At 38.7% G+C, this 13,909-nt stretch overlaps 1 protein-coding gene across 1 annotated transcript; it reads left to right on the top strand.

Moving 5' to 3' along the window:
• Positions 1-2,269: 2,269 nt before the first annotated feature.
• On the top strand, positions 2,270-3,358 carry LOC117526491 (GTP-binding protein Rhes-like). Its single transcript, XM_034188558.1, has one exon. It carries the CDS (start codon positions 2,435-2,437, stop codon positions 3,059-3,061), a length of 627 nt encoding a protein of 208 aa, XP_034044449.1. The 5' UTR covers positions 2,270-2,434; the 3' UTR covers positions 3,062-3,358.
• Positions 3,359-13,909: the final 10,551 nt, after the last annotated feature.

Here is a 13,909-nt window from a genome sequence, read left to right on the forward strand (position 1 = left end):
GTGGTCTAGTGACCCTCGACCTGTTTACAGAGGGATCAAAACGCTTTGTTCCTCCAGACCTACACTTTGTCCCACCTCAGTATTGGCAGACGCCTCTGCTGTACTGTCACACTGGGCTGGGTACTTTGAGCAGTTGTGTAAGGCTGATCCTCCTGCTAAGATGTTAGACATTTCTGGCACCGTGGTTCTCAAAGGCATCAAAACAACTGAAGGCGTGGAAAGCTCTGTGGATTGATGGCACTGGAGCTGAGATGAGATGTTGTTCTCCTGGCATTGCAAACAATTTTTGTTTCAATCCGGGAAACAGGTATCATCCATACAGATTGGAAGAAAGGACTTGTTGTACCAAAGGAAAGGAAAGTGTGATTATATAGCCCATAACAACTATATTACACTGCTCTCTGTGTCAGGGAAAGTACTTGCAAGGATCATTCTGAACAGGATTAATTTTCAGCTACTTGCTGCTCCTGACCCGCTGAGCAGTCTGGCTTCACACCCAAGAAGACAACTGTTAACCACATCTCAAACCCACACACTCCAATTTCGCATTCAGCTTCTCAAGTCCTATAATCAGAGTATTCCTAGACTATGCAAAGATCACAGCAAGTCAAGGTCAGTAAACTTTCCTTGCCTAAAAAACACCCGTCACTGGTTTCCACAACCCTACCCAACACCCAATCCATGTAATATTGAACAGTGTAGTAGCCAGAACACACCCCTGACAAACACCAGTTTTTACTAAAAGGAGTGAGCTATTCCTTGAAGCTGAAGGCTAATCCACCAAGTGCACTTTATAATTCTTTATAAAGCACAAATTATGTCCATCATGCCAGTACACCAGCTTTGTGCTGTGAATGTCTTGAAATGAAAGAGCAATAAAAATGGAAATGACAAGAGAAAGGTTGTATCTTGTCATATTATTATGCTATAGGTTACATTATAATGAGCTCTAGCTCCATTGTTTTTAATATGAACTGGCCTCAATTATATTAATTATATTGTTGTTAGTAACCTTAAGGGACTACAGTCATGATTTCAAGGGCATCATTAAAAGCCCCAAATTACCATGACATTGATGCCCATGATGAATGTATCTAAATGTTCAACCACAACTGTAAAAGGATTAATTTTAATATTAATCATCAATTTTACAGCCCTTCTTTTTTGGGGAGGGATTTTTACAAGTCAGTGGATGGATATGGGAACATTTCCAAGTAACTAGATCAGATAGAATTTTATTAATCCCTTGGAAAGACTCCCTCAGGGAAACTGAGGTTCCAGCAGCATTGTATAGCAGCACACGGGGTAAGAAGCACACAGAGTATCAAAAGTGAAAGTAAAAAAGAAAAACAGTTTGCAATATAAATACCAAACATACGGACTGGTTTGCTGGCTATTACTGATCCTCTCATTCCTGTCTTCTGTCTTCCTGATACTCCTGTGAATATCTTTGGCTTTATTTACATCAGTTATTAACCAATAAATAATAATCACAAATAAATAAAATGGTAAATCTGTATGCAGTAAGTGGTACTTCATAGGTGACTGGCCCTGCCGTTAAGGAGACTGATGACAGAAGCCATCAAGACACCCATAACAACTCTGAAGGAGTTACAGACTGTTCATGGCTGTGATTGTAGAACCTGTGCACAGTCTGACTTCTGCCTGCCACAGCACCAGTTCTTAAAAAGAGGACACTAAATTACAATCCGTTTAAAAATAAAAATCCGTTCCATGCTGCACTCCACCATGAAGCTGTGACTGGTGATGCAGCTGGCCATCTGGCTGAAGTTAAATGTAGCGTTAAATTATGTTATTTTCCAGTTTCTTTCATTTCGAAAGCCTCATGTTGGTGTCCACCCAGGCCACGTAAATGATTAAATCATTAGAATAACCAAAGGTGCCATTATTTACAGAATAAAAGAGTTCAGAAAAAGAACAAACAGCTGAAACCTGAAGACGTGTTCTGACAGATGTCTCTGTTTCTCCTACATAATGGAGACAAGCACATGAGGAGCAGATGGGACGTGTTATTTTTCCTCCAATGTTCTCTCTGTAACTGCCTGGAATGATAATCAGGACGCTACTCAAACAGTATTTTCCACGCTCCACTCACAGATTATTTACTTATCACCTCCTTTCCCCTCCTGATTTTGTTCCATACTCTGATTTGCATGCACTGCCCCCACTGGCTGTGCGGGGATTACGTCTCGATAGGCTGCTGGCTGATGATTGGTTGCCGGTGACATTCTCACCCAAGTGGGGATTAAAAGGCAGCGTGCATCAGAGGCAGAGCTGAGTTTTAGAAGCTGAGAAACTAGACAGAGCAGAGTCTGATCACTATTGCCAGACCCGTTCTAATCCTACAGGGAACAGTTCCTGGGACTTTTGGTTTTTATACCCCTATTAATCGAGGCAATTCTTTTAAAAAGTCATGTCTCTTGAGGTGAAGGAGAAGACTCAGGTGCGCCTTGTGTTCCTGGGTGCAGCAGGAGTGGGCAAGACTGCCTTGATCCTCCGCTTCCTGCAAGACACATTTGAAGCCAAACACCGGCGCACCGTGGAGGAGCTACACAGCAAAGTATACGACATCGGTGGCGTCAAGGTCACCGTGGAGATCCTAGACACCAGCGGCAGCTATTCCTTCCCGGCCATGCGCAAGCTCTCCATCCAAAACAGCGACGCCTTCGCGCTGGTGTACGCCGTGGACGACCCGGAGTCGCTGGAGGCCGTGAAAAGTCTGCGAGATGAGATCCTGGAAATCAAGGAGGACAAATACACACCGATTGTGGTGGTGGGCAACAAGGCGGACCGGGAAGACGAGCGGCAAGTGTCGAGCGAGGACGTGCTGTCGACCGTGAAGATGGACTGGAACAACAGCTACCTGGAAGCTTCGGCGAAGGAGAACGCCAACGTGGTGGAGGTGTTCAAGGAGCTCCTGCGACAAGCCAACCTGCCGAGCCACCTCAGCCCGGCGCTGCGCAGGCGCAGGGAGACCTTCCCAAAAGATATCAACTTCAGGCCGCCCATGAACAAAACCAACAGCTGTATTCTGTCGTAACAGGAGAGAGGAGCAAGAGGTGGCGGATGTGTGGTCTAATGGACAGAAAGCACGAAGAGTCGGTGAAAAGACGCTCCAGTTCACAACACTGAAGATCCTGAAGCGGAAGATGATACAGGCTGAACTGACATTAACCATGTCTACGTTAAAGCCTTGATTATTGTTGTTTACGTGATGTTGTTGCTGCTTATTTGGTGACATGCTGCTGGTGTTAGATCATTGCTTAACTATTGTGATTTTAAGATGTTTGGACTTAACTGATTCAGCAAAAGAAAAGTATGTATACATGTGTCGTGCTCAGTGCATCTTTTCTCTTTTGTACATTTATTTTGAAGTACTATTTCTCCTGTAGCATATCCAAAAGTTTACATTTTTGTATTTAATGTCTGTGACTATGTCGTTGCGTATGTTTAAAATTTCAGAAAAACTAAACTTGTAATTGCAAATGCACTTTATGTTAAGAAATGCTGTTGAAATTGTTTGGGTTTTTTTTCTTAATATTGGTAAATCTTTTTGGGGGAGAAAAACTTGACAATTTCACAAGTTTTTATTTTACAAATGTCAGTGGACTGTGGATCAAAATAGTACTATAACATAAAAGTGAAGAAAAAAATATAGAGAGACATATCCCTGTGGTCAATTGTATTTCTTTTTTACACACACACACACACACATACATATACATATATGCAATTATTACTTGAATTTTAAGGGAAATATAAAGCAATGACTTTTTTAAACCAATTTTAAATATTGATTTATTTAAAATATTATCAATATTTTGTAAGTAGGTATTTTAAAGTAGTTCATGTAAATGCAAACCAAACATTGAAAATACAAAACAATAAAACTGATGAAAGAAAATATATAAATGGTATAAAATGGTGTAGCTTTTATGCTGCATCCTACCATCATCATCAAAAAAAAAAACCTAATAAAATTTAATTTAGAAATACATAAAGTCCATGAATCTGCTTGTCTCCTGTTTATATTTTTAAGGTATTCATGGCTACAGTAGTTAGTATTTACAGCTGTTGTGTAGTTGAGTCTTTACATTTGGTGTGCAATCAGCCCAGGTCACATGTGACATCTTTCCTGGTCGACATTTTCAAAGCCACTTAGCCAGAAATGATGTAAACACAGCTTTGATTGTGAAACCTAAAACGATAAAGAAAAAAAAAATAGTCATCAGTCCTCCTTGGTGGCGTAAAGGCGAGGCAGAGACACACGTCTGTTGAATGCTGTGAGGTTTTCACCAGACGTCTAACAACTCAAGTCTTAAAAACCCACATACTAAACAACAAACGAGTCCTCCTTCCTATTGCTATTCATTATAAAGAACTATTATAATTAATTTCAACTCACCAACTGCTGAACGTGTCAAATTAGCTGAAAACTAGAAAACACGAGTGTTTTGTCGCCATCTGTTGTCCAAATAGACACACTACACTCGGTTTGTTGTCATTTTTGACAGCGGTGTTTGAGCAAAGCTTGTCCATATCACAGTTTAAAATTAATTGTGTTAATAACTCTAAAGGGCCATTTAAATGTGTTCTAACTAACAAAAAGTCAGACAGCCCCCCCCCCCACCCAAATCTAAAATGGCCGTCATTATGAAAATATTGCAAAAATGTTCCCTCAATATTGACAATGATTTCAGCAGTGATGCCGGTAACGCGTTACTCTAATCTGACCACTTTTTTTAGTAACGAGTAATCTAACGCGTTAATCTTTCCAAATCAGTAATCAGATTAAAGTTACTTCTCCATGTCACTGTGCGTTACTATTATTTTTCATTGTGGGTCGATAACAGCATTAAACTTGATCTGTGGGCAGGAGGTCGGGGTTCGACTGAACTGCCCACTTTAAGTGAGCTGTGAGCTTTTAATCCGCGGTTTTTGCAGCTGCTCGACTCGTCCTCACCTCTTAAAGCGCGGTGATCAGCACACCTGCACTGAACTTTACAAAGACATTTTTATACTTTTTTTCCTCCTTTATTTAGAATTCTGAGCTGAGCCGCTCTGTATCTGGTCGTTAAAAACAGCTGATCCTCCGCCACGCGTCAACAACTAACACTATTTTCCACTCAAATGCACCTAAACTTTCTTTCTGAGGACCACATGATGTGAAAGCGCAATAAAACTTTCTTACCTGTAAATCTGGTCATGTTTTCTGCATAAATAAATGTTATCCATTCTTTGTGCTCAAACGCCAAAGCAGAGGCGAATCCAGATGGAATGGGGGCGTGAGGCAAGGATGTGCCCCCCCACAACACCCCTAGATTAAAGGTGCCATTTTGAAGCCGTTTTTTACTACAACTAATATTGCTTAAAATAATAATAATTTCGACAAGTAAAATGTTTAGAGAGAATTTAAATGTTAGAAAAATGTTAGAATTTAATAGTTACCTTTATAAACAATGTAGGCTCGAAATTGCAAGTTTTACTGTTACAGTGCTGTCAACAGTTAAATATGAGGTCAAGAAAGACGTCTTTATTTTACTTTTTATAAAACAAGTATTTATTTTCATTGAAGTCAAGAAAGGGTGACTATAAAGTGAGTTTTGGCAAAACAGGTATCATTGTCATGTTGAGGTGGCAGAGGGTTGTTGTCGGCAGCTGGGAAAAGTAACTAAAAAAGTAACTAGTAATCTAACTTAGTTACTTTTACAATTGAGTAATCAGTAAAGTAACTAAGTTACTTTTACAATTGAGTAATCAGTAAAGTAACTAAGTTACTTTTTCAAAGTAACTGTGGCAACACTGGATTTCAGTTTGGTCTGCTGTTGATATCGCAAGTGTTTTTCAAGATATGTGCAGCTAATTTAGTACTACTGAATCAGTGTCACTCAAAGGCAGTGTTGTATAAAGTACCGGAAAATCACACTAAGTAAAAGTGCAGATACCCATTAAAAAATGACTTTGGTAGAAGTTCAAGTCACTGATTGAAATGCTACTCAAGTAAAAGTGTTAAAGTATCTAGTATTTATTGTACTTAAGTATGACAAGTAATGTACAACTAAATGTACTCAAGTATTGAAAGTAAAAGTACAAGTAAATGTTAATAATCAAAAACGGACTGATTTTTTTTTAATAAAAGTTTATCTAGGCTTGTAAATGACTGGTAGTATTAGTCAAAATACTGAAAATTGTGCACATCACACAAAAACACTTCAGAAACAAGGTTTCAAAACCTAAACGAGAGTAGGCTACTCACTCGGTGTTCACAGGAAACAGTTATTTATTTCTATATGTAGTATGTATTTATTTTCATTGTTACATGGTTTTATCTTTTCTGTTGTGTTTTGTTTCATTAGGTTCTTTTTGTCTCTTTCTTTGAAATTGTATTGTAACATTCTTATTATTATTGACTATTATTGTCTATTATGTAGACCATTGTTGTTGTTGCTATAATATATGAATAATAATAAATTTCAAAAATTACAATTTGACTCTTTTACAACAACGAACGCTGAGCCATTAATTATACAGAAAACAAATCAACACAAACATGCAGATGCGAACAGCTTAATGCTAACTTTAACATTGAAAATGCCACAGACATGTTAACGCGTTAGCATCAGTCCCGTTTTTAAGTTATAAAATACATCTATCACCTGTTTCAGAAGACCATAACAGGTCGGTTTAACATTAAAAATATTAAATATTACTCACAGACATATGCTCTTCAGGGTTTTAGCGGGAAAAAATTAGGACAAAGCGAAATAAAATCCATGAATCGTAGATCAAAGCACTGCTTCAACCTTTTATTTTTCGTGTGTGTGTGTGTTTGTGTGTGGGTTTTTTTTGTAACAAGTAACGGCATGGCACATAGAGAATGTATCGGAGTAGAAGTATGCAATTAAGGTCGGAAATGTAGTGAAGTAAAAGTGAAAGTAAACTGAATTTAAAAAACTCAAGTAAAGTACAAAGTCTCCCAAAACCACTAGATGACACTAAATTGTACACACTGCGTCTTTGACCTTCATTCACTCATTCATTTTCTATGCCTGCTTATTCCAACCAAGGGTCATAGGCGGGCTGGAGCTTATCCCAGCAGTCATACGGTGTGAGGTGGGGTACACCCTGGACAGGACACCAGTCTATTACAGGTCCACACACAGACAGACAAAAACATTCACACATACACCTACAGTGAATCCAGAGTCACCAATTCACCTAATCTGCATATCTCTGCTTCCAGAGATATGCAGATTAGGTGAACTCCGAAACGGAGGTGTTCCTTTGTCTCGCTTCATCAGCGAATCGGTTGTGACGCGCGAACCCTCCACGCGGCTTTCCATGACAAAATCTCTTGTTAAAAGTGAAATCTGCCAGAAAATGGCTGATGTCCAGCTCTTGTGATAACCAGAGAAATTGCACACGACGGTCCCGGCTCCACACAGCCATCCGTTTAGAAATTATGTGGTGGTTTCTGCCTCTCGATGGCGGCGCGCCGTGCGCCATTGTGGGCCGTCCTTAAAGCTGTAGTAACACTCCTTATTCTCTGTGAAGCCCATAAAATTTTCACTGAAAGCCAGATACATTTTTCGAATGGTTTCCAGCTGCTTGTCTCTAACAGTTTCTGAAAAAATTCTGATGGAAAAAAAGCCCAAATCATTCCGCCATTTCCTCGCAATGAAATAACGACGAGAGGGGTGGACCAGTGCTCACTCAAAGCCTGCCCACAGGCGAATGACGCAACCGACATGCGTGGAAAAACTCACGCATACACACGAAGGTTCAAGCTTGGCTGACGTAAAAACATATGAATCAAATCCATATAGTTTTTGAAAAAAATAAAATGGTCTGTTACTTTTCTAACAGACCTCGTATTTCATTCTACAAGTGGGTGAGCACCCTCTTCAGTTTTCTTCATGTTGTATTTGTTTCTCCTCTGCTAGGCTGTGTTATTATTATTTATTATTATTTATGTTATTATTATTTACAGGGCTGTTCCTAACTGGCTACAGTCGGAAGAATTTCCACAGCATCTACTCACATAGTAGGATAGCAGCAGGATAATACCAGCTGAGCACTTTGTGCACACAAATCATCATTTCACCCATGAGTGGCGCGAGACATCTGTGAGAGTGCTGGATGGCATTGCAGTGCAAATTAACAGATTATTGCATTTGTAATGGTTGTGCTCGACATTCATGAGAGTATCCCACAGCATTTGAGCAGCACTCAAGTGATGTGTATAGTGCATCCAGGAAATATTCACAGCACTTCATGTTTTACACATTTTGTTATGTTACAGCTTATTACAAAATGGAGTACATTCATTTTCCCCTTCAAAATTCTACTCACAAAACCCCATAATGACCACATCATTTTTTTTATTTTTGCAAATTTATGAAAAAACAAACAAACAAAGAAATCACATCTACATAAGTCGTCACACCCCTTGCTCAATACTTTGTTGATGGCAGCAATTACAGCTTCAAGTCTTCATGAATATGATGCACCTATCTTTGGGTAGTTTTGTCCATTCCTCTTTGCAGCACCTCTCAAGATCCATTAGGTTGGATGGGGAGTGTTGGTGCACAGCTATTTTCAGATCTCTCCAGAGATGTTCAATCAGTTTCAGGTCTGGGCTCTGGCTGAACCACTCAAGGACATTCACAGAGTTGTCCTGAAGCCACTCCTTTGATATCTTGGCTGTGTGCTTAGGGTCATTGTCCTGCTGAAAGATAAATTGTCGCCTCAGTCTGAGGTTGCTCTGGAGCAGGTTTTCATCCAGGATGTGTCTGTACACTGCTGCATTCATCTTTCCCTCAATCCTCACTGGTCTCCCAGTTCCTGCCACTGAAAAACATCCCCACAGCATGATGCTACCACCACCATGCTTCACTGTGGGGATGGTGCCTGGTTTCCTCCAAACATGACGCCTGGAAACAGGATGTACTTGGGCTTAATTTTGATTTCATGGAAAAGGCTGTGAATTCTTATGTACGTGTAATTTCTTTTTATTTATTTATTTTATTTTGCAAAAAGCTAAAAAAAAAATATATATATATATATTTTTCACATTGTCATTATGGGGTATTGTATGTAGAATTTTGAGGTAAAAAACAAACAAACCTTAATTTCATCCATCTGTCTGTGCCCTGCAGAAGTCCAGCCCTATTACAGCCAGAGTGTTGAAATTCACAGGGAACATTCATGGGACACAGACCTCAAACAAGTTCAAAGATGGCTAACCTTGACCTATTTTAAGAGGTATTTTAAGAGGTTTAAAAAGTTGCATTCTGTTATAATATGATCCGTGTAGTTTTTGAGTGAAGTGGGTGACAGCCAGTCAGAGTAGAGATTGCTCTGTGACATCAAAACCACTTCATTTTGTGTGTTTATGTACATGTTTCTCATATATTATGTAAAAGCTAGCGAGAAATGAGCACTTCTAAAACTTTCGCTAACTCAATGCCATCTTTGTATGGAGTTAAATATGTCTCAATACGTGCAAATGCACAGAGGGTGATTTACAAATATTCACTGATTTGCACAACATGAACAAATGATTTGATTTGAACATATACAAATTATACAATTTGTATAAATTATTAACCTCGCTTGCTCGGTCTGTATGGGAATATTAGAACTCGGTGTTTTTCGTATGGACCTTGCTAAGGTTTGGCCCGTACTTACACCTCGGTCTTATATTTTCCCGCTTAGTTAATAATAATATTGTGAATTTCTTTGATCACTTTGTAGACCAAAGCAGAGGGTAAATCCATCATCCTTCATTTGTCTTTGGATGTTTCAGTCCAGCATCATTTCAGGACGGCTTTCCTTCTGTTCTTTGTAACTGTACTAACTTGCTGTCTGTTCGTCCGTGTAGGATGGTTCTGTCCGAGAGCTTCATCCTTCATGTTCTGGTGCAGTTGCCTTCAGCACTGAAGTGCTGTCACAGTCGGCCAGACAAAAGTGTTGTGCTGCACCAGGATTTGAAGCCAGCAAGTGTTTTCCTGGACAAGAACCTGAACATGAAGATGGGCGATTTTGTTCTGGTTGAGGTCCTCCCCAGTAAGGTGCATGTCAGCAGGACTCGAGCTGGGACTCCTCTTTACATGAGTCCGATAAGTCACTTTTCTTGTCCAGAGAAATACCAGAGATTTACAAGTACGGGTCAATGTGGAACATAAAGGGATCTTCCTAAGGAACAGTGGTCTTTTCTCCATCAGTGGATCGTCTGTCTACACCTTTAAACATGGTTGTGGGTGTGGAGGTTTTAGGTTCATTCAGCAGATGTTGAAGGTCCAGTTGTGTTCTGCATGAACGCATTACTGGAGTTAGTGAGTCCAGACAGAGAGTTCAGACTGACTGCTCCTATTAGACAGGGATATTTCTAGAACAATTCGATTTAGGTGCCAAATGTTTCTTTATTGTTCTTAGACCAGTTTTTTTTCCATAGAATCGATTTTCAGTTAGGCAATTTTTGCATATTTAATGAGATAATTTGCATATTTGCAAAGGTGTTTGCCGTATCCGGCAAAATATCCACTGCCTTTCCTTAATTATTCTGAGGAATTTTGCATACAGAAAGAATAAAATGCTTGATCAATATACAAATGAATCTAAGTCCAAATAATCACTAATGTAGTCATAGCTTGTTTTTAACCTTGCGTAACTTGCATAAATTATGCAAATGTAATAAATGTTCAACGTTCATGTATCAATGTCAGATTCCTCGGCTAAAATCATAGAGTTATATTAATGAAATTTCATACAATTCAATTTATTTTGCAGTATATTTCGGAATTTGTGCAAGTATAACTCGTGGAAGTGTTTTTATGCTGATTTGCATATACAAAAATAACACGCTAATGAGCTTGTCAGGATCAGCCAAGGAAACTGCTTTGATAGTAAGAAACACAAGAAAACAAAAATTGTTCAGCAGACTTCAACATTTATATGTTCGCTTACATGACTTTATTATAGTACTATTGCATGCAAATTAATACATTAGACCTGAGATAGTACTTTAATGGCACTCGATGTACTGGTCGTATGACAAAGCATAAATTGACAAAACATTATCATTTGAGAATCTAAGAAATGAAATAACTCCTAAATCTGGCATCAGCTTGAAATGATCAGCTTGAATTGTTCAATAAGTATTTCACTTAGATAACTACAGTTATAGTCTACAGTGTCCAACTATGTCAGCTTTTACTCAGAGTCTTCAGAATAGTCACTCAGTCATTGTTTCTGTGTCACTGAGCATAAGGTCACTGCTGCTGCTGCACTAAAAAAAGAGAATGTTTGAACCAACTTAAAAAGTGTTACAATTTGTAAAAACCTGAATGAATTAAGTTGTTTGAACTTAAGTTTGAAAGTTAAATCAACTCTGACTTAAAAACGTAAGTTCAAACAACTTAATTCATTCAAGTTTTTCAAATTGTAACACTTTTTTAAGTTGGTTCAAACATTCTCTTTTTTTCAGTGTGCTCTCTGATGCTGATGAAACGTCTTCAGCTGACACATGGAACACTGTCGACAGACTGCGTTTTGCAGTTTCCTTTTGTGGCTTTTTCTTTGGTGGTTCTGAAGGAGGATGTTGCTCATTTTCATCATCAGCCTAGAGTGTCTCCTCACTGTGCTTGTGTCCACGAGGCTTTACTACCAGTGAGTACACATCCCTTTTCATTTTTTTGCTGCATGTGAGTTGATTGACCTTGCTATGGTATTGTAGATAACATCCGTTGGGCCGCGGTTCTCTAGTCTGTCGATGAGCTCTTCTGCACTCACAGGCCACTCCTACAAGGGCACAATTTAGAACTAGAAATTTGGAGGGACAAAGTGCGAGTCCTGCAGGGCCGAAGCCCATAGGCCGGGGGTCTGGGGGCCGCTTTAGGCCCCCAGAAGCCAACGGTTTCTAGATAAGCTCAGATGCATTCTGAGCATCCAGACCAGTAATTTTAATGTTTTGAGAAGACCATAAAGTGGACACCATTTGACTTATACAATTTGAAAATGTGGATATAAGTACTTTATTCTGAGAATAGCCAGCATTGATTTTATTAGCATCCTGGTGTAAATAAGGTATCACCACATGTGTAGAACTCAAAAAGAATGATAGGTTGAGTTTTCATTAAAAAACAACAACAACTGCAATGTGGTAAAATGTATTCATAAATATGAAAGAACAGGCTCTTAATAATTAATAACTATTGCATACTGTATTTTTTTTCTCAAGATTTGTTTTTGCATAAGTTTGAAAAAACAACAGATCATAAGTTTAGGATAAATTACTTATCATGAATTTAATTTTCGAAGTGGCACTAATGACAACACTCATACTGAACATCATTTCGCTTGCATAAACTGATTTTGGAGATCAAGCAATAATTGCAGTTGGGCTTTCTGAGGTCCCAGATAGCTTTTCTGATTTCCTTTTCTAACTTTCAGAATTTAGTAAATTAGCATATGGTCCATTGATACTTATGTGTAGACACTAGTCCCTAGAGGCAACTATTTTTGGTTTCAAATCTGGGCAAATGCAGTCCCAGAAAATTCCGAATGTGACAAACAAGTTTCTTGTTTGATTTTATCCAGTGGAAATTCAGTAGGTTTTGAGAAAAACACAATACACACAATAATTAATTGCACTTTTCTACATCTCCAACATTTTATGCAGGACATTTATTCATAAAACATCTTGCAAAGTTAAAATGAAATTTTTAAGTTTCTACCAGTTTTCTTCAGCACCATGAGTCTGTGTGCAGCACCATGAGCCTTTGAACACTTTGCTGTTTGTACATAAGAATGAATATATTTTTTAAAAATCAATGTGTACATTTGATATTTTGTGTTTTGTTGTATTTTCTAGTGGCATCACAGTGGCGTACTGCTTAGCACTGTTGCCTCACAGCAAGATGGTTGTGGCTTTGCTTCCCAACTGATCTTTCCTGTGTGGAGGTTACATGTTCTCCCCGGGTTTGTGTGCATTCTCTCTGGGTGTTCTGGTTTTCTCCCAGTTTCAAAGACATGCAGGTTGGGTGAACTGGTGACTCTAAACTGACTGTAGGTGTGTGTGTGTGCGTGTAACAGTGTTTTACAATTTTAATTTATTTGTCAATAAAATGTAAATAACTAGACAAAATTTCCAAGAGTAATGCAAAAACATAAAGTCTTGTTTTCCACTGTGGATGGAGGTGTGTATGTGATTAACTCCAAAAAAATATCATAAACTACATACTATATGACATAGTGTACAACCAAATACTAAATACTACCATCGGAGCAAAGATATTCATGGCTGCTTCTGCCGTTCTGTGGATTTGTGTCTTTGTGCACAATTACTCGAAAAATGAGAAAGAAGCAGCTCAGTGTATGTTCTTTTATCCTCTTATATACAGAGTATTTTGAAAGATACTTTGTCGCCCCTGTGTGGTTGTTGAGGAGCTCTTCAGATATTTTGAGCAGGATGAAAAATATATCAAATTTTCTTCGGCCATCTGAAAGCCGCTGTGCTTTACACTTGAATGACATGCGGCGCGTTCGTGTATCTCATGTTTGGACTGAAACGGGAAAGAAGGCTTTTAGTTTTACTCCCTCTGGAATGTCCTTCAAACTGAACTGCAACTGTTAGGGTTGATTTTGCTGAACGCATCCAGGGTTTTCATGTATCCCATAATTCCTTGCATGTCAGAGAGTCGCTGCAGTCAAAACAACATAGAGAATCCACATGATGACAATTGTAAATGAATATTATACTACAAAAATGTGATTTTTTATGCTTTTCATCACATTAATAAGAGACTACATGCATGATACCCTGAAAACTTGCTAAAACAATTATAATAATATATAATAATCCGTGTCTGCTACGTTTAATCTGCGT

The sequence above is a fragment of the Thalassophryne amazonica genome, chromosome 15, assembly GCF_902500255.1.
Source record: "Thalassophryne amazonica chromosome 15, fThaAma1.1, whole genome shotgun sequence".
NCBI lineage: Eukaryota > Metazoa > Chordata > Actinopteri > Batrachoidiformes > Batrachoididae > Thalassophryne > Thalassophryne amazonica.